General features: G+C 41.3%; 1 protein-coding gene across 2 annotated transcripts in view; it reads right to left on the reverse strand.

Annotated features, from left to right (window-relative positions):
* LOC146550921 (metabotropic glutamate receptor 7-like) overlaps window positions 1-19701 on the reverse strand; it is a 73220-nt gene extending 53519 nt beyond the window's left edge. Inside the window, exons 1-2 of one of the 2 annotated variants that reach the window (XM_085258561.1) lie at window positions 19644-19701; window positions 18184-19513 (exon numbers count right to left, since the gene is read on the reverse strand). In XM_085258561.1, coding sequence (XP_085114687.1) covers window positions 18184-18687 — 504 coding nt within the window. In that variant the 5' untranslated portion in view covers window positions 18688-19513; window positions 19644-19701. Of the gene's footprint in view, window positions 1-18183 lie in introns of both variants that reach the window. The other variant, XM_085258560.1, reaches the window with a different exon arrangement.
* Window positions 19702-21985: the final 2284 nt, after the last annotated feature.

Below are 21985 nucleotides of genomic sequence, written 5' to 3' on the forward strand. Positions count from 1 at the left end.
GCTAAGACGTTGCGATCAGTCACTTGTGTCTCTTTGCAACAGAGATTTAACTGGTTTGGAACTGATTGCATTCTGACTTTATTCTTATATAAAAGCACGGTTGCCGAGCATTTATGTCATTTTGCAGTTCAATTGCTGTCCTGCTGCGACTGTGCCACTATTTGTGGAAGTATTTATGAATTTCTGATTCATATTTATGATTTTATGGATGGACTATAAGTATAAGTAGTTAATTTTTGTGTAAACAAAAAATTAAACATAATTTCCCTGGGGATTAATGAAGTATTCTGATTCTGATTTTGATAAATAGATGTCAAAAGATTTGCAACAGACGGGAACAGATTTGCAATTTTTTTACTAGTTGCTGCCTGCGTCTGACCTTGAACAGAAAGAGTGAAGTGTGTAATTATAGGTTATTATAATTAAGTACAATTACAATACATAGACTGAATTGAAATTAAATGTGAATACAATTAAAGTTGCACCACGCTAACATGGTGATGGAGCTGTGAAATGAAGCATGAGTAGCACAGGTCCTGTGACTTACATGGCTGAAGCCAGCCATCTTGCAGCCTGCAGTTATTTCCAGTTTACAGTCACAAACCCAACTATTCACATTTACATCCTTCCTAAGTGTGGTGTGTGTCTCAAGTCTTGGATTAAAAGATACTGTAGTTGGCAAAGAAAATTAGGTTTTAACAGCGGTTGGGAGACAGGTTACTTATTTTAATCCCTCCACCACTAATGTCTTTACTCTCATTTTTCTCTCCTCTCCAAGGCCAGCCTCATATTGCTCGTTTTGCCATTTTCCCGGCAGCTTTTCAACAAGGATATTACTTGAACACTATTTAACCAGTCGGGATGTTTATTGTTGCAGCAGCTGGTTTTTTGCCTTGTTCTTCTTGTAGAGAAATCACAACACCCTTTCAGAGTTGCCCACACGTTGAACTAGCCCCGGTGTTACATGACAGAAAGTTAGGCTTTTATAATCCTTTATCTAACACGACCTTCCATCGTCTCCTTCTTTCCGCCCACTTTTCTTTCTCCCAGTCGATTCCCTCACCCTCTGTCTCTCCCGCTCACTCCATGCCAGTCCCCTGGGCAGCTCCCGTGCTCTGTGCCGGGCCTGAGCTCTTGCATGGCTGCCCTGCCAGAGTGTATTTTAAGACAACCAGCATGTTTCTCCATGGGTATAGAGGCTAGGTATGACTCACAAATCAGATATTTGACCAGGAGAGCCACACAGTAGAGTAAAGCTGAGGCGTGGGAGGAAAGTGTGGATAGCTCACAAAGGGAACCTGACCGACCTCCATCTTTCCATCTGGTAAACAGACTGCTATTTCAACTGTATCGGTATTTCAAAGAAATAATAATTTCCCAACACCAAATAGCTGCCTATAAGCCTCATCAGAGAAGAGTGTGTATTGAGCAGAAGCTCAGCATCTATGCAGTGCATCGTAAAGGTGTAGTGTGTTTGTTGCTGCTACAAACACATGTCACAAATAGAGCCTAGTGAGTTCAGGATCCTGCCTTTCATGCTAGCATGACAGTCGAGCTTTTATCCTGTCACTCATGAGAGTTATTTTGTACAGATACAGTATCTCTTCAAGTCATTCCGTAAAGCTTCTTTTGACTTAGGATTCAGACAAAGCAAGGCCCTGCAGAGAACAATGCGGTTCAACAGAACAGCCTTGATCATCGAGGCTGTGCTGTGCGCTTTCTTCAGGTGTGACAGAATAAAACACAGCCTGCAGGTTTATGACTAAGTGTTATCAAATGTATTCCTCTAAATCCACGGGATCTCACATTACAGTTGGCTGTATTGATTTTTCCCAGCTGTAAAGTGCACTGGACGCAGTTTCGTTTTTTTCCTCTGTGTTCTTTATAGCCTGCATGCTGACTACATTTCTTCGGCTGGAAAAATAGGAAATCTCAATAATGCTGAAATCTACATGTCGTTATTCCTCATGTGACACATCTGAATACAAATGTCCATATTTGTGCTTTGGGAATCATGGGTGTGCGACACACGTCGACACCCCTGCTCGGCCTCATTGCTTCATCCAGTCCTAATATCGCTCTGACATATTTTTCACCAAAGAGCGAGCATAGGTTCATGTTTTTCCCACCTCCACCTGGAGCATGCTGGGTCTGACACATTCATTGTCAGTCGTGCACCTGCAACACTCTGACCTGCATCCCAATGAATCCCTCTGTACTCCCCCCCACCTTCTCTCCCTATGTAGCGCTCTCTTCAGACTCGACAGAGCATCATCACCAGGCCCATTTCTCCCCTAATAGTGCAGACAATGCGGGTGAGCCTCCTCGATCTTATCGTCCCTGTCTGCTCACAAAGAATTTTTTAGCAGGGCCATATAATTACAGACTGATCACAGGCGTGGAAAATATCACAGCTATCCTATTCCTTGTGTTAGTACTTCTGAGCTCTTATTTGATGCCATGCACTTGAGACATATGTACTGGTTTGGAAGGCGCACAGAACATTTTCATAAGCAGTTATCTGCTTGCTTGGCATTGCCTGCAGTGCTGCCTTGAACCTCTCCCAGAGTTGAGATCGTAGTATATTATCTGCAACACCTGCATTCCCAACACACACACACCAAATTCCCTGTCAGCCCTCGTGGATCTGCATGTTGAGAGTAGTTGAAAGAGCATGGAGACGAATGCACTTTCCTCACACAGGTGAGTTAAAACAGAGGTAATGTCCACACACCGTGCTGTGCATTGTGGTAACTGTAGCGGTTACAGACTGTCTGCAGTCACAGTGTGTAGTGTAATTTCTACGGCGCTGAGATCCTCGTGTTACAAGAAATAGGCAGACTTAGCTGCTTAAACTGCCACTCAGTAAGATATTCACAGTCATCGACCACGGCTTTATAAAATTTGCATAACAACAATGAAAATTCAAATCTATAAAAAGGCAATAAAAATGTACAAACACGAGAATTGTAGTTAAATTGAAATGAAAAACAAATGAGGGGATAGACGAACAAACAAATACCGAAACGGATAAACAGTTAAAATAGAGCTGCATGAAAACAAAAGTGAACAAAAACTAGAAACTGTCGAGTATAAAGCCCATAATAAAAGTGATTTAAAAGGCAACTGGGTTTTTTTTCCCCCCCACTTTTTTAAGTCTTCACTGTAGAGGTTTTTACTGCCCTTATTACTTTGGGTTTAGCTGCACACCAAGACCTTCCACCCGGGCCTTTATGTACAAAATCTTAACAGGGATTTCCAGACTAACTGGCCCTCACATTAACTGTCTTTCACACGAGGCATTTTATTGGTAGAACTTGTTGGTGGATGTTCAGTTCAGGTCAATAAAGTCTCTTCTCTCCAGCGGTTTCTGGGTCCTCACGGCAAAAGCCCATTCACCTTTCTTCTTCTGTCTAGACAGGGGTCAGCCAGAATAGCCTCAAGATCTCAGCTTACGTGACTCATGAGAAAATAAAAGCTCTGCTGGGAGGCAGACAACAGCAATATGCTTTCAATGTGACTGAGCTGTCAATAAATTACTATCTTTAAGTCTTGTAAGAAAGTGAGTTGATGCCATTGTTAGGGATGCATATTCTAAAAATGCTACATGATACACAATACCATTAGAGGTTACCAAATTGATACAAAATTCTAAAAAATGAGGACTACTTTTGATATCCTTCTGCGTTTTTTGCTTTAAAAATTTCTCCTTTCAGGCTGGTTTTTGCGGTGCTTCTCTCATGGTTTTATAAATCTATGCCCACCCAAAGATTGGGTAATCCACCACTCTGGTCAAGACTGAAATATGTCGATTTCCATTAGATAGGTTGCAGTGAATTCTTGCACACATCACGTCCAAAGGTTGAATCCAATACCTCTGGTGATTGCGTTACTTTTTTTTAGGCCCACCAGCAGACTGAGTTTTGCTATTTTTGATGAAATGTCTCAAAAACAAATGGCAGGATTGTCATTAGATTCAGCACACATGCTTCATGGCCCGCTAAAGACAATTTATAATCACTTAGTTGATCCATGACTTTTTCCTCCAGCGCTGGCATCCAGTTAACATTTTACTGTAATTTACTCACTACTAATTACATCAGAATGAACCACAGCTTTACTCTGTGTTTAATGCTAATTGAAGAGATGGTTAACATAGTAAGTACAGGCTCCAGAGACTCTAGCACAGCTTTGGGCACTAAGTCTTGTTGTATATTTGTCTGTTTTTCTGCTTAATCTTAAATTTTATTTTGCTAACTACACCTGACTAAATGTAAGCATTTACAAAGTCCCTTTTCCTTCACCCAACACTTTAAATCATGTTTTGTTTTAAAATTCAAAAATGTATTTTTCTACCATTACAGGTACACAATCTTTTCTGAACATGACATTGGGATACTCTTGAAAGTTGCCCTAGTTGTTTGTAATCCATCACAGTGAACAACATCAACACATCCATCTTCTGAAGCATTTATCCAGTTTGGGGTTGCGCTAGCTGGTATTGGAGAAGAAGATGAGTGAACCCTCTATCTAGACCTGTGGCCAATTTAAATGCAGATATTTGACAGTATCGGAATTATGCAGGGAGGAAATACTGAGGGGGGAAGCTAGATCATTCAAGGAAAGTCATGCAGGCATCAAGCATTTGAGAAAATTTGCAATGTGTCTCTGGCCCACATTTCACTGCAAGACTGTTTTAATTGAGCCACATTGGAGGGTTTTTGTGAATCAACAACCTCCTGAAGGTCATGCCAAAGCATCTAACCTGGATTTAAGCCTGGATTTGACTAGGCCACTCCAAAAACCTTCAAATCCACAGAAAATGTTCTCCAAAAGTCTTAAGGATCATCATCCTTGTGTTCTTTTTTGTCAGCAGTGGGTTTCGCCTTGGAACCATACTGCTACTACTGCCCCACTCACACATATGTGTTTGTCATCTAGAAAATCAAAGTACAAGAAATCCCTGCAGATTTAACGTACCTCAACCTCAGCCTTAACCAGATCATTTTTCACATAGTGTTAGTTGTGAATAGCTTTTTCCTTTAATACATGAAATCATAACTTCAGAATTCCATTTTGTATTTAATTTTGGTTATCTTTGTCTAATATGATTTTTTTTGATGATCTGAAACTTGTACACCCATCCACCATTCTCTTCTGCTTACCCTTGTCAGAGTCATGGGGTAGAAACATGTAAGTCTGACAATTATGCAAAAAGAAAAAAAAAGAAATCAAGAATGGGGGAAATAGTTTTTCACAGCACTGTAGATTCTGCAATATACTCTGATGAGAACAACCCTTTGTTCAATCATGGCCAGACGGCCCTGAGGCTCTCTGTTCTGCTTTGTGCTCCGGGTGTCATGCATCACTGAGGACATCTGACCTGCCAGTCATGTCAGCAACACACTAGAATCCCTGCACAAGCAGAACAATGGACAATAGTTCATTCAGTGAGCCCAAGAAGCTTTTTCCAGTGATCTATTGAAAACCTGCCAATAGTGGAAGAACTGGACACGGTCTTTCACGCAAAGCTATTCTGTGTAAACAGACTCCATTCGAAGTGAGATCACGATTCATCAAAGCGAGTGTCTCAACTAATGGACCGAGAAAATTTATGTGCGATGTGTTTTTGTGACATGAACATTTCACATAACTTCTACTCGCAGTGTAAGAAGGCTACACGCTGTCATGTAGTTCAGAGCCGGAATCAAAGATGCGCAACAGACGCCAGATCAGACAATTAACCCCAGACAAGTTAACCAGCCGAAACAGGAACGAGTCCTGCCAAATACAATGAAACTGTCACACATCACTACTGAAAGGTTATCTTTATTTTCAACACGAGCGCGAACATGCATCTCTCCCAGAACAGCTCATGTGGATCTCAAGCCTGCTAATAACACAATCTGTCAAACGAGCTGAAATATCACAAACAAAAAAACTTGAACGTATAAAAGATCTAAAAAGCTGAATATTGAGCTTTTTGGCTCATTGATCATTCAAAATACAGTATGTATGAAGTCTTGATGTATTTTTGTACAAATTTCATATGCGTTTCATAAAGACGGATTTTCTATATATATATATTTTTTTGTGTTTTCAGTAACTTTTAAAGACTCAGACATTAATCCAAATCCCTATATAAAAATGATGACAGGGTTCAGAGACAGAAAATTCCTCTATAGCGGTATTAGTGAAGCTAAACACATGAATACGGCATTGAAGAAAGACAGGATTATGTGAATTGCACATGGCCTAAATGTAAAGTGTTAACATTATAGTAGAAGGACACCTCAAAGCGTCGGTGGTTAACTTGGGTGCTCCGTAACCTTTTTTTGCATGGTTTCTCCAAATAAAAAAAGGTGTGATGTGTTTCCAACTGTGCACAGGAGCTGGAAAATTGAGCATTGAGAGGGAAGGATTACTGCCACCCAAAAAACCCCACACACACATGTATTTGTCATCTAGGAATTCATTAAATTAAAGTACAAGAACTCCCTGCAGATATACAGTACCTCAATCTTAGCCATAACTAGAACATGCCTAAACTCAGCCCCCATCCCAACCAGCGGTTAACCTCGTGGTAAACCACACACCAAGAATTATGTGAAGACTCAGCCAGCAAGTCATTAAAATTCAAATGAGCTCTGCTACCGATAACCACAAACTGTAACGATCTGCCAAAGAAAGCGCCCATCTAGCTTTTAACGAGAAGCTCATGTTAGTGACAGTGTGGAAGGATGTAAAAATTAATGGCACCCTCCCTCAGCACAGCATGTAGCTAGGTGCATGCTTCCTTCAGATGGCAGGTCTAGAAAGCAGAGCACAAAAAGTACAGCTTCTAAATAAAAGTGCTAACATCAGGTTTAGGAAGTTTTCTGGAAGGAGATCCAGCTTTTTTAAAAACAGCTTTTTACAGTGGATATCTCAAAAACTGGGCATCTCATATCAAAACATTTTACATAGATGAATAGCACTCCAGGCCAGAGAAAAGTCAAAAATTGATTTTAAGGTGAGCTGTCCCTTTAATGTGAATGAATATAGGCATTTCAGTAGCAACAAACACACTTAATACAAGCAGACATAGATACTAAAACATAAGCTGCCAGGCATATAGTGCACAAGCTGTAATACTAACTCTGAAATACAGTGTGGTTAGATTTCTTCGGTACTAAATACATTTTTCACAATTAGCCTCATAAACTAAAGAGTGGCGAGAATAGTCTTTGACAAGATGATGCATCGTACACAAAAGCTGGAGCAAATTTATGCTGGCATGTATCGTATTTCATTGGACTTAAACTTCCAGGTAGTGAGCACATGACGCCTCTATGCATAATCCATTGTTGCTATTGATCCACCAACCCTCATTAAGGGTAACATGTAAGTGCTTCAGCACTGATAAGGCAGTTAAAAAACACTATATTCGGTCATCAATAGCTTCTGTCCAGGAGACAATTGCAGTTTAAGCATCCTCTATTTGAAGGCAAAGAGCTTCCATAATTTGTAAAATGTCAATGGTGATTGAGGTCTTCCCCCAAATCAATGTACCTGTCAAAAACGGGCGTTTCAGAGAGCCCTTGAAATCCCACAGGATTTGCATGTGAAAATAGTAATCCAGTCAACTGATTTTTTATGTATGCTGGCTGCTGAGGCACAGTATACTTTTCAAGCTCAAAAGAACAGAGGACACAAACACGTTCAAACAGCACTCACACTCCACTGCATAGCCAGCAGAGAGAGGGAAAGAAAGAGAAAGAGAGGGAAGAGGGAAAAAAACATTCACCAAACAATATCTCGAGGGAAATACACACAAAATGAAATTGAAGCTAATGAAACTCTGGAGTTCCGCTCTTATATTTTCACATGTAAAATCAACAGGTATTTTAGCTTAACTACCTGGGGCCCATGCTGCACTCTAATAATTTAGTCCCTCAATAAAGGCCACAGCGTGCTGGCTGATATAATGGCTATACCGTATATTACAGCGTGTTGTCTGAATGAATGTTTTGATGCACCCCGAGGCCCTGCTGTAATAACACAACTGAAGGACAAGGAATGAATCCCAGTGACAGTTTATTATGTACGCTGTGAAGAAGAGAATACTGGACCTCGACATCTCTGATACAAAGAGCAAACGTGCTCATACACTCACTGGACACTTTGTTAGGTACACCTTTGTTAGCACTGAGTTGGACCCTGTGTTTTGCCTTCAGAACTGCTTTAATTCTTCATGGCACAGATGCAACAAGATGCTGGATACATTCCTCAGAGATTTTTTTCAGATACTGACCTGATAGCATCACACAGTTGCTGCAGATTTGTCGGGTGCACATCCACGATGTAAATTTACCATATCCCAACGGAGACTTGTTGACTGTGGAAGCCATTTGAGTTTTGCGACACAGCATGTTTTCCTGCTGGAAGTAGTTATCACAAGATGGATACACTGTGGTCGGCAACAATACCCAGGTAACCTGTGCTGTTTAAACAATGCTTAAGTGGTACTAAGGGGCCCAAAGTGTGCCAAGATAATATCCCACACACCAGCACACCACCACCCACACCCTGATCTGCCAAATATAAGGTAGGATAGCTCTGTGCTTTCACGTTTTAATGCCATATTCTGACCACGCTATCCAATCATCGCAGCAGAAATCGAGACCCATCAGTCCGGACAATATTTTTCCAATCTACTACCGTCTAAGTTTGGTGAGCACATTCAAATGATATCCCCAGTTTCCTGTTTTCAGGTGACAGGAGTGGCACTTGGTGTGGTCTTCTGTTGCCTTCAAGGTTTGATGTGTGTTTAGAGATGCCTCAGTTGTAACAAGTGGTTGAGTTACTGTTGCCTTTCTGTCAGCTCAAAGAAGTGTAGCCATTCTCCACTGCCCTCTGGCATCAGCAAGACATTTTCGTCCAGAGAACTGCCACTCACTGGATATTTTCTCTGCTTTGGACCATTCTCTATGTGAGAAAATCCCAGCAGATCAGCAGTTTCCAAAAATAATCAGATAGACCTGTCCGGCGCCAACAATCATGCCACGTTCAAAGTCATTTAAATCACCTTTCTTTCCTATTTTGTTGCTCAATTTAAACTTCAGCATGTCATCTTGACTACGCTTGCATGCCTAAATTTGATAAATTGAGTTTTGCGTTAATGAGCAGTTGAACAAATGTATCTAACAACAATGACCGGTGAATGTAAACATTAAAACAGGCATATTCAAATAAAATTGTATACATGCAGTACTCATGTATACAATTTATTTACTCAACTTTTTCATACAACTTTATTGTTAAATGTTTACACTTTAAATTTACACTTTACACACAAAAAGACTAAACCCTTTACTGTGTACATTTTTGTTATTATGCCAGATTTTTAAAAAAGTAATTAAAAGTTGTTCTACTTAAATTAATCACAAATTAATGCCTCGGGATAATTATCCGATATTTGTCATAAGTAAAAGGATCATACAAACTGCACTCATTCTGATTAGTAAATTATGAGGGTATTTCGAATCACAGTCCAAGTACATTTTGCTGATAATGCTTATATGCTTTTACTTCAATAAGAAATCTGGACTATACAATCATTTGTTGCACTGCAGCAGTTTTCTTTTTTTGTATTAGTTCAACTAAAATAAAGGTTCTGACTAATTAACACATAGAAGCGGAGGACATATTAATTATGGTAGTGACTGCATTAAACATTGAAATATGCATTGAGTTTTTCCTTTCCAGTCACCTTTCTCACTCACTATGTATTAATAGACCTCTCTGCATTGAATCATATCTGTTATTAACCTCTGTCTCTCTTCCACAGCATGTCTTTATCCTGTCTTCCTTCTCTCACCCCAACCGGTCGCAGCAGATGGCCGCCCCTCCCTGAGCCTGGTTCTGCCGGAGGTTTCTTCCTGTTAAAAGGGAGTTTTTCCTTCCCACTGTCGCCAAAGTGCTTGCTCATAGGAGGTCATATGATTGTTGGGTTTTTCTCTGTATCTATGAAGCGCCTTGAGGCGACTTTTGTTGTGATTTGGCGCTATATAAATAAAATTGAATTGAATTGAATTGAATTGAATTGAAATATACTAATTATACCTTTTAAAAATCATCAAAAACAAACATCTCTTCTCACAAGCAAATGCAAATCTGGGGCACATTAAATTAAAGAGGAAACTAAGAAAATATAAACACTGCAGCAGAAGGGCCATTGTGTTTTCTCTTTCCTCTCTCGCAGTCCTAACTGCCGTGTGGCGTGCCTCTACTTCTTGCCGCTCTTCAGCGGCATGCCAACATCAGAGCCCTCACACGGGTGTGCAGTCTATGCAGAGCCTCGTGCCACCAGCCTCCAGGGATGGCAAGACAGACATGTGAACAGTGCATCTCCTGTCACTTTTAAGTTTAAGTCACGCTGCAGGAAGTGTATTAAGTGTATTGTTTTATTAACCCTCAACCAAATGAAGTGTGTGATGGAGACTTCAAAACAACAGTGACGATCAGATCTGTCAGTCAGCAGGCTGAGCCACCATTTTGGTCTCTAATTATTTAATTTTGTTGTTGTTTTTATCTGTCAGGTGGAAATTTTGTGCAGAAAATCTTGGTCTCTAGAGGATGACTGGTGTTCTCAACACTTGTTTACCTCCTGCTGCACCCTTAGCCAAACACTCCTTGTTTTCAGACCTTTTAACCATTTGTTGTAACGCTTCACTTTACTCTCCATTAAAATGAAAAAGCAAAACGTTCTCACTGTTGAATGATTTCTTACATAAAACACACACATACAGAACTCAGGTTCATTTCCATCAACCTCAGCTAGATTTAAGTTCTAAATGGCAACGTGTATTTGTTAGCGAACATGCTAACATTAGCATACTGAAATATTTGCTAACATTTCGTACACTACTTATGAGCATAATGTGTTTGTAAGTAGATTTAAGAGGCTTTTACTATTATTTTCATCTATTTACAGACATTACTTCACTTTTGGATGTCCACAGGAACGTGCTAATAAATGCATTACTACACATAGCTGCATATTTACATTTTAGCATGTTCTGACCATTTACTAATGTTTCTATACTGCTCATAAATGTTAATAAGGACAACAAAAGTAATGTCTTCCTCTTTTTTCCTCCTGTTTTCACCGTTTTCTTGAAAAAAGGATATATTTTATGTGTTGAAAGCAAGTGATAAGAACATAAGAGAACAAATAACACAATCCAGGTCTGAGAGGACCACACGGCACACCCTTTTGAAGAAGCACACGCTCTCACAGACAGCACTAAAAGCAGCCTTTTAACAGTTCCACTTAATTCATTTACTAGGATTGAGACAGGTGCCAGATAAAATACAGATCATATTTAAAAAGCAAATTTCATTCAGATATCCTGTGCTTAGCCTTACAGCACTTAAGTCCACTGTAGCTAAGTGGTCCAGCCTCTTAGCTGTACTGTTGTAGTTTGCTGTAGTTTGTTCCTGCGTGCAAACGAAACTACAATGAGGCCTCTGATAAGTCTTTTCAGCCCGTGCTGGATCATTTTCTGCTGAGGCAATGGGGACAATTTTTCCTTTTGGAGGGATGAGTGAGAGGCCGGCCTGCAGCCAGCGGAGACCTCCTCATGCTTTTCCACTCATCCCCGTAAGGAGATTGGACGTAATGGGGTTTCCTCTTCCATGGCTCCTTCTGCTCACCAGATAAACTGCAGCAAACTTCCAATAAAGTCTTAGCGCTATTCTTGTCACATTTTACAGTCATTCCAACAATAACTTTTGACGGAATACGGTTGTGACCTCATTGTGAGCGGAGCTAAGCTTTTAAGCAGGTGGCTTCGTCCCCACCCTCCAGGGCAGTGGAATAAAATAGGGGAAACAGCCCCTCTGGGGAAGTCAAACTGCAGCAATTGTCAAGAAGAGACCCAAAAACCCATGTAGAAATGAGGGATGGCGCCTCATTAAAGACACCATATCAACATTTTCCAGCTATAAATGGAATCACAATGCAATAAACAAGCTGCATTATGATTGAAAACAAAGAACGGAATAAAAATGTACTGGCTGTGTTTTCATTGAGAAACATTTATTCATGTAGCAAGCTATTATGTAGCTTAATAATAGGGTGCAGCATCCCCCCCAGGCCTGCAGGGAATGACCAAGACCTTGATATAAGGGCTTGGATTGATTTTCATATTCTCCCCGTGGCAGTCTACTGACCTAATGGCCTTATGTCAACAGAAATGACAACTAGTCTAACAGGGATATTTTATTCATTTTATTAATATTGCATTACTTGCTCGCCATGTGTTGTGTTTGGGTGTGTGAATATATACCTGGTCTGCTCAACGGCACTCCTTCACAACATTGCTTGAACTAAAAAGAGAGGAAGGAAGGAAATTTCAAAAGACATCGTCATTAGGCATCGTCTGTCTCGGCGGTTGTCTGTGTAGATCTGAACCCAGGATTTGGCGGACTCTTTGATGCATTTTCCTTGAGTACAGTTCATTATCTGAAAACATTTTGTAAACCCTGCAATATGTGTGCAAAAAAATCCAATTTTCACATCAAATCCATGCACATTTATTGCTTAACAAGATCAGCGGTTCTCAGTCCCACTGAAATCCTCTCGGAACAGATAACATTGTTTGAGGATGCACCAAGAAAGGTGAGATACATTTGCTTCTCGTCGTATATTGATCTTCCTGTCTTTCTCACTTCGTCCAGAGTTCAACACGTTTGAACTCTGGCCTGGAAAATGGCAAGTCCCGCCAATATCCAGCCAATTTAAAAGAGCCGGTGGAATTGACCTCTTCTTAAGTAAGTATTGATTGTCTGAATCCTTGTTTGTATAACTGTATGCTTAGGAAGGTTCTTCCTGGATGGCAGGGATGCAAGTACAAAATACTATGGTATATAGAAACTGATAAAAAATGGTGTATATTTGTCAAATTCTGGAAACTCTTGCTAGCCTATTAATGATGTTAATACCTGCAGCCTGTACTTGTATCCCTGCCCACATTATTTCCTGGATTTCATGCGTTTTAACACAGAGTGTGAGCAAATTTCACCGTGCCAATTCGGGTTTAAACTGCCCATAAGTCAGCACTTGATTAAACGACTGGAATGGAAACCAGCAGGGCTCTCAGTCTCAACTAGAAGTGAATGTCACTGAACTATAGACAATGCATTCAGAATCATAAATTAAAGTGCAACAGATTCATTTCAAGTTCAACAGCATCTCTCTGCATATGTTTATTTTGTTTTTTTGGTTTTGTTTTTATATTTTTTCTTCTTACAGCTCTAAAATAAGTATACTATCTAATGTTGCCATAACAACAAAACCATAGAACTTGTAAAATCAGCCACCACCGCAACATGTCACTTGTTTTTAAGTTAATCACGTAAAGCTATTAGCCCCAGTCTTCACGTGCATGGAAGCATTATTACAACGTTTCTCTCTCAAGTATTACACTTTGTTAAAGCAATGTTTATATTTAGAATGGCCTGGATCTCAGATAGTGCTTTTCTACAACGCGTCTCAAATCCACTTCACACACACACACTTTATTCTGTGTCTAAGTAATCATTCGGCATGCAGACTGGAGCAGCCAGGGATCGAACCCCCATCTGTCCGCTCAGCAGAAAGCCTGCTCTACATCTTGAGCCACAGCCACCTGCAATTTAGGATCATCACCCTATTTTAAATGTGACTAAATCCACAGATGATGTGTCATCACATCTCATCTATACATAGAAGCATGTTCACATCCTTATTTTAATCTAAAGGTCGTGTACCCAAATAGAATGAATAAGATGTCTTTTCTGTCCTAAAATATGCTTCTTTTGTTTGTTTACTTTTGCACACACAGTGGTGCAGCGGTTAGCACTATCACCCCCGGCACAAATTTTCTGAGTTTGAATCCACCAGCAGGCTGAGGGTTTTCTGTGTGGAATTTCCTCCTACGGTCACGCTTCTTAGACTTATTGGTGAGTATAAATTGGCTGTGTATCTAAGTGAATCGCTATCAGCCTCTACACGATAGACTGGTGACCTGTCCAGAGTCTACCATGGTGGATAATCAGGAAAAATTGATGTTTGCATGCTGCCTGCATTAAATTAACATCGCACGGTGATTTTCTTTCTATTTGAGAGTACCTGTGTGGCTTAGGTTCACTAAACCACACAGGTACATTTTGTGATCTCATAATCTAATATTCAGTAATTCCCTTTTTCTTTTGTGGATAAGTCACGACTGCAAAGAAGGGTGGATATAATTGGATGGGTTTGATGGCTTATTAAAGTCATCCATATACAGTCGAGTTTTCAATTTCCATCTGCATGATAAATCCCACTGATTTCTCAAAAGAGAACATTTGGAAATATCTAACCTATTTATCTCATCTCTCGTATACAGTACAAATTCTGCTTGTTTTTTATGCTGTTAAAAACATTTTTCATTTTATTTTTGGCACAGCTGACTTTCTTTTTATAGTCAGTAGTCAAATGTGCACTACTAAAACTTCATTCACCGTCCTCTTCAGTAACAAATCCAACTCTGTTGTTTGTGATCTTAAAAACGTTTACTTATGAGTTAAATGCTGAACCTTAGTTGAGAAAGAACTGTCAAGTTAGGAAATTAATTTTCTTTTTTTATCCACGTTTCAAGCACTTGTTATAAAGTTAAAATGTACTGAGTTGGCCTTCTATGTCAAACTCTGAATAAAAGCCAATTAGTAAGTGATGGAGAGGAAATACAAAAGCCGAAGCCACTGGTGTGGATCATTAGATATCCACAAGACAGCTGTGTTTCCATCCCTTCAGCATTGGTAATAGGCCAATTTGTGGGCATATATGTGCATATCTACTCATATGCTGGCTACTTAACATACCAACGGTGTGTTTTATCGTATGGCTGAATGCAGTACTAGGGATGTGACTAATGGACCTGAGCTGCTGCAAGCATCCACGTACAAATTGCAACCGTTACCATGTTTAGAAAACTAGATATATTAAACCTGTGCCATCCGATGTCACTTTTAGAGCTTTCTCCAAAACACACACACACACAGCTCCTTCATATTCCTTTGGTGTCCGTCTTTACCATTGTCAGCTAAATAGATCACACTGCAAGGCTTCAATCTCCTTCAAATCAGTCACAGTGATGATTCTGTGAAAAAAAGGGGGGAGATAAAAAGCCGACCGGAGCCTGTCAGGGCTATGAGAGCAGAGGACGTCAATGCCTCACTTAGACAGCCAGTCTGAAGGGGCCGGTTCCCCAGACGAAGAGGACAAGACGGAGTTCACCTGCATTCAATACAAAGTTTTGCCACCGCCTTTGGGAGAAGAGATGCGACGGAGCATAGCAGGCTGCAATCCCTGATGTAAATGTCATCAGGATCAAAATCAATTTCATGATTCATTCAAGAGGCCAGAACTTTAAAACGTACAAAGTTACCTGTTATTAATTTTTTTAAATTAACAACAGCGTCATCTTCCCGCCTCTGCTCGCGTTCATGGAGTAAGGACTCGACGATTTTCTGCACACATGCAAACAATTCAAAAGTTTGGCTGATTGATTTTTTTTCCTCCTGTGGCATTGTTGCTTCTCATTTCCAACACAGCATGAAAGGCACTGAAATAAAAACATCTTAGCAGCAAATCGGCCTCACCATGGCAACAGTATTGATCACCTCTCCTGGGTCCTCAGAAAAATCTATCCCTCATGTCAATTTCCCAGCACTAACAGTTCAGCAGCTACTCACGTCTTGAATAGACAGGCATGATATTTAGAATCTAGTAATAAAACCTACAATCATTATTTAGCTTCCCTGATGATTCATTTATCGCAGGAGTGAGATACAAAATGACCTGATGATTTTCACTGAGAACAATGCGGGGAATCGGTTGTCACTATTCACAGTCTTGAAGCATAAAGATTACACTAGGATTTCTTGATTATGGAGCTCAACCAATAATGAGGTCTAATTGAAATTGACTAAGAGAAGAAACTGAACGCTTTGTAGAGAGTCCGTCTGACTGAGGTCTGGTCTTTTTGATATGAATCCCCCCCCCCCCATTTGCTGGTTTAATTACATCTGAATGGGGGTTTCTCAGGCATTTGATGTTTTTCACAAGACTCACTGAGTAGTATATAGATTTTATTTCAAAGCAGCCTCAGAAACTTAAAGTTACTGCCACCTACCAAACAAACACAGTGTGACTAATGCAAGTAAGTGGGTATGTATTGATTATATTGTATCGTGTGGCCTCAAATTTAATTTGTTATCCATAATACCATTGCTTCTGGTTCCACTGAAAACATAAGTGTGCTCAGAGGCAAAAAAGTTTAAAGGAGGACTGAATCTAACTTCTCAAGGTATTTGGATTTAAGTGCGCCGAAGAAATATGCCTTTTTTTTTCAGCACTTTGAGGAAATGAGAACAAATGCAAAGTGATGGATGGGTCTGCATGACAACTGCTGTCAATCCACAAGCTTGATTACAACACCTGAGCTTCAGCAACACCATGCCTACACTCTGACAGCTTGACACTTGCAGACGTGTTGGTACACCTGGTGTGAGGAGGAGAGAATAAAGAGAATTAGGGACTAATCTGGCTTCCCTTTAAACCCTCTCAGTTTCACAAATGCATAGGTTTTCATGTTACAGAGCTTGCACGAAACTGAGGAACTCTTGCAACCCTCGCGCCGTGCAACAAAATAACAAGTGCAGTTATGCTTCAAAGCGTAACTGCAGGGTTTTGAAATCTTGTAATAATAAAAATTTAATTTATTAAGTGAGCCTACAAAGAGAGAACAGGAACTAAAGCTAGGCTGAAGATTGTGGTGTTGTGGTGGGGACGATCAGTCCGGCAAAAGGAACCACAAACCCTGGATATAAAAAAATGAGTATATATATATATATATATATATATATATATATATATATATATATATGTACACAAATATGTGGCATGTGTAAGTGTCTGTAGAGTAGAAAGGGAAGACGACTGGGTGGGGGTTAAAAGCTTGTTAAGTACTCTGACGGTCTTACAGATGGAATTAACCAGCTACTTACACAGTTTGTCGAACTGAGCTGGAACAAAAACAATGACTGACAAGACTCTGAGTTACAATCTGCAACCACAAATCATTAGCACCAACACTGCATGCAGCTCCTCCCCAGTTTAAACGCCACTTTAAACTTGCACAGGAAAAACTGTACAGAATTATGCAAAAGCATGCACATGTTTTTTCGAGTAATTAAATACTTTGCTATGTAGATGTGTTTTAAATAATTAATCTTTCTGTACTGGTGCCTTGCTGCATTTCCCATTTCACTGCAGCACCAGCAGTAGGCCAACATCATCAGTTGACTCTCAGCCAACAGAAATAGAGACGTTTTCCTATATGCTCAAGCTATGCCATTAGGAAATTAGTCTTGTGAATTCCTTTCATTTACTTGCAGCCATCAAGCTCAATCAGGCTGCAAAGCGATGCAAACAAGCTTATTTTGCAGAAGGGAAGCCACCCCCTTCCCCCGTAGGTAAAAGCTAAAGGAAACTCAAGCATAACTCAATGCTTTCAGGTTCAAAACAATTCATAAAACCGCCTGCAGTCTGACGTACAAGAGGTTCATATAATCATGTGCAATCATATGAAACAGGCCTTTTATTCTCAGGAGGGGGTTGTTGAGTTTGGGTGTGATTGTGTCAGGCTGTCAGTGCCCACTCATCCAGACTCCGGAGTGAGACTGGAACAGACGGGAGCTGTTCTTTCAGCACCACCGGGGACAAGCAACAGCACTCTCAGCTGTCTCATCCACACAGTCTAGTGGATTGAAAAACCACCCAAACTCACTTCACCTTCCTTTTGTGCCCCATGTTTTAAGATGGAGAGAGGCATCAGTGAGAACACATCGAATCCAATACCACCATCTGAAAATAGATTCTTGCTCATGATGGATTCTCTCTCTCTTTTTTTGTTGGTGTCCTTTCTCAGACACAGTTTTCAGCTGTTTCACTTTTGCTGTCCTTTCAAGCTGCTTTTGAGCGACAAAAAAAAGTGTGTTTACCCCTCTCTAAAGCGCATTATTACCTCCAAATTCAACAAACTTCTGCTGCAATAGTGGGAAAAAATGCGATTATCTTAAAGCCACAAAACTAGTGCACACGCTCAGACTTGCCTGGAAGAGGCGTAGGATGTTGGCAACCATAATCGATACTGAACTCGCCGAGGCTCCGATGACTCCCACCACTTTTTCAGGCTTGACAAACACCGGTGGGTCCCCGTTAGTGCACCGCACGTCGGAGGTGTCCTTCGTGATCAGCGCTTGCACGAAAGTTAACGATTGCTCCAGCGCATAAGTATCCCTCGAACAAGTGTCCAGCACCCGTGCGCCTAAGGTGATGTTGGGTAAGAGTTGCTCGTCCTGGTTAATTTGGTCCAAAGCGTACATCATGGCTTCAAGCCGCTGGATGCCGTTCTCTTTTTTGAGGTCTCCGCACGGCGCACCATCGATTCCTCTGGCATGCACCGGGAAGAGTCCGCCGAGGGTCAGGTGTCCCTCAGTCCGTATCGAATGGGGTGCATAAGTCTCCTGAGGCAGCGCGAAATCTATCACAGTCCTCATAAGCCAAAACACCCTCCATATAAAGCTCAGCTTCACGCGTACACCGGGACAAGCCATGATCAACTTTTAGGAAGGAAGAAGCCTGCGATCCGACGATGATGAGACCAGAAGAGGCTAAGAAGTTTGCTAAAACGAACCCATTCTTGTCACCAGGGAGGAGATTCAACAAGCTGGGCTGAGGAACCAAGGGGCAGCAGAAGACTCAGGCGAACTGCGCCCATCGTTTTACAGCCAGGAGTGAGCGGTTAAGCTTGTTGAATAGTGAAGCCCCTAACGGAAATTTAGCGCTCTCAGGAAGGGAGGCTACATCCATTAGTTAGAGAGAATATCACTGAAAGGAGACGAAAACCCGCAGCAAATTATCTGGCCTAATTTTGTCCATTTATGCTAAATCCAAAGAGCGAATAGAAACATAATGAAACCGCTGCGAGGAACTGGCATATCTTCACAACCCAAAGCCCGGAATTTAAGTATCGTGTAGTAGGAATTATCGCTTTAAATCAATACTTCTTAGGACCGGCAGAAGTGGGTGACATTCTCCTTCCCCAGAACAACTCCACGGGAGCGCAGGAATGGCTCGCTCGGCTGTGGTGTTTGTCTCCCAGGGGTGCATATCATCTCCACAGTCTCCAAAGGAGGGGAGGGAATGACGGAGGGAGGGAATGAGGGGGGGTGGGTTAAAAGAAAAAGGAAAAAAACGGTTAGTGTGAACGCAAACGTGCGTTCATTAAGCAGTGGACTAAGAAAAACCAGCTAATTAAATCCCCGACTCTTTCTCAGTCTCCGCAGCCGGTCGCCTTTATACAAAATGAATGAGTCACAGCGAGGGATTCACTGTGTGCGCCGAGTTTTCAGCCCCCTTTCGACGCGAGACGTCATTCAGCTGGCAGCAAAAAAGAAAAAGGAAAAGGAGAAAAAAGATTAACATCACTTTGTGGAAAGGTTTCCAGGAAGTTAGCGCTCGCTATCTTCAGACAGAAGAGAAGGTAAACAAGGCAAACAAATGCACTTACAGACTTGAATAATAAGACAATTGTTCCTCTGAGTGCCTTTCAGTGGCTGCATCTCAGCATTATAATCTCTGTCTCCCTACTTCCTCTTCCTCCGTTATCCCCCTGAAACACACACACACACACACACACATAGACACAAAAGTGTTTTTTCCCCCCCTCTTTTCTTTTGATGTTGACGGTGGCAGGCATGGAACAGAGATCTGTGGCATTATGAAAACACAGAAGAGCTGCAGGTATGAAGGGCTTCACCCGCCGACTAAAAAGTGGCTTTCCTGAAATAGTTTTGGATTCATTACTGATGCACCTTTAAAACGGAGCAGAGAGGGAGGTATGGGAGGGAGAGAGAGCATAGCAGACACGTTTGGAGGGGTCCAGGCTGGTCTCCAAGGCAACCCTTCTTCAGAAGACTCCTGATTCATCCTGTGCAACCCTCCTGCCCCCACAAATACACGCACATCACCCCCCCGCCCCCTTACCACACACACACATCATCAACATCATCCTGGATAAACATACTGGTCCACAGACTGGTGAAAATTGCCCACACCTTTAGGAGAACGGAGGCCTCACATCTTCCTAACAAAACTCTATCATCACCAAACTATTTAATTGCACAGATGGTACTTTTACAAACAAGAAGATTATGATAATTTGCTTTTGTGGGCATGCATTAGCCAGGGACTCACTTGGCAATTTGAGGCATTAATTAAAAAGGTAGTTTCTGCTTTGCATTCAAAGTAAATCGCACATTCAAAATAACAACAATAATCATTGTAGTCTCTGCTAATGAGTACATGTTCAGTGGGTTACGCGGAGAGAAGGGGAGCGAGAGAAGAGGTGCCCGCTGAGCACTCTGTTAATACATAATTCATGCATAAGCCTTCATTTTCAAGTAACCTTAGAAACTGACCACTCGCCAGCCAACACACATGCAGCAACAGCATCCACATTGTTGGTGGAAAAGTAAAGTACAGTGGCACTCTGGGAAACAGGAAACAGGAAGTGGATTACAGGATAAGTCCCTTAAGTTGGTTTATCATTGAATAATAAGCAGCCTCAGAGAGTTGTTTTATCGTGAAAATGATTATGAGGCATGGAATCCCATTTTATGAACGTGTTCATTCCATTAGTTTCTGTTCAATTAAAAGATTAGAAAAGGCGATGTAGTTCTAATTGAAACATGTCCTATTGACATTACAGGCTTGGATGGACAAATTTCTAATTAATTAAGTTGAGATTAATTCGAGCCTAATCCGGCCATGTAGTGTATTTATCTTCATTAGCCACGCTGAGTACATGAATATCTTTCAACAGGCAACTCGTGCATGTCCAATGTAGTTTTGGGTGTACATACTGTACACTGGGGCCAAAATTCATGAGATGCACTAAAAATACATTTAAGGAAACTGTGTGGGAACTGCAGGGAACAGACTGCTGGGGAGAGAAACCAGGGATGTGAGAGGGGAGGGAGGCAGATGGCCACCTCCACAGTGAGCACACTGAGACAGACAGGAAGGCAGGACTGGAAAAATGCAGCAACAGCCTTTACAAATGACACCCGGAGAGACTGGTGTCGCAACGCACGACACTAATTCCCCAGCTCGGACTCGGCGGTGAGACTCCCACTTACACTGTCAATGGAAAGGTTACTTTTGAAAAATGGGGCCTTCACCGTGATTTAATTCACTGACTAACCCCAGGAAGAGGGGCCTTTTCCCCGGGGAGGCTGTGTGATTTAGACTGAGATTACACTTTGGTTTGGATCCTTTCTTTCTCTCCCCTTCCTCGCTTTTATACAGACAAAGAGTCACGTGTCTGCGCACTCAAACAAATTCCATTTCACTTTCATCATGGGATGAAGTAGGAAGCAACAAGAAAGAGGAATGAGAGGTTTATGTTTAATACACAGCTGACCAAAAAACCAAATAGAGTCATAGTTTTCACATGGCAGGGGCGCACAATATTTAACAGGCATCCTGCCAGATAAATTATGGTCTCCTTTGAAAAAGCCAGAGCTTTTGTTTCAAGCATTCAATAACCTGTCTGCTCGATATGGTCTTTTTCAAGTCAATTACAGGGGCTGGCACTGTGTGCTCCTCTAAAGAACGACGAATCCAAGAACAATAAAAAGTCAACATCCAGGACAAGAGGCAATAAGGTTTCTTTTTGGGCAGACACTAGGCACAATGGGCTCTGTCTGTCAAATTAATTAACCTGGAAACCTGTTTAATTCCCAGACTCGAATGAAAGGGCGACGGTATCCACAGGAAAGAAATAACTCCAGAGCAGGAGGTAATTGCACGTCGAGGTGATTTGTTCGAAAGCACACAGGCCACCAGCCT

Source organism: Mchenga conophoros, linkage group LG20, assembly GCF_057382185.1.
Source record: "Mchenga conophoros isolate Kocher_MC1m ecotype Shallow Benthic linkage group LG20, M_conophoros_male_GT1.1, whole genome shotgun sequence".
Classification (NCBI taxonomy): domain Eukaryota; kingdom Metazoa; phylum Chordata; class Actinopteri; order Cichliformes; family Cichlidae; genus Mchenga; species Mchenga conophoros.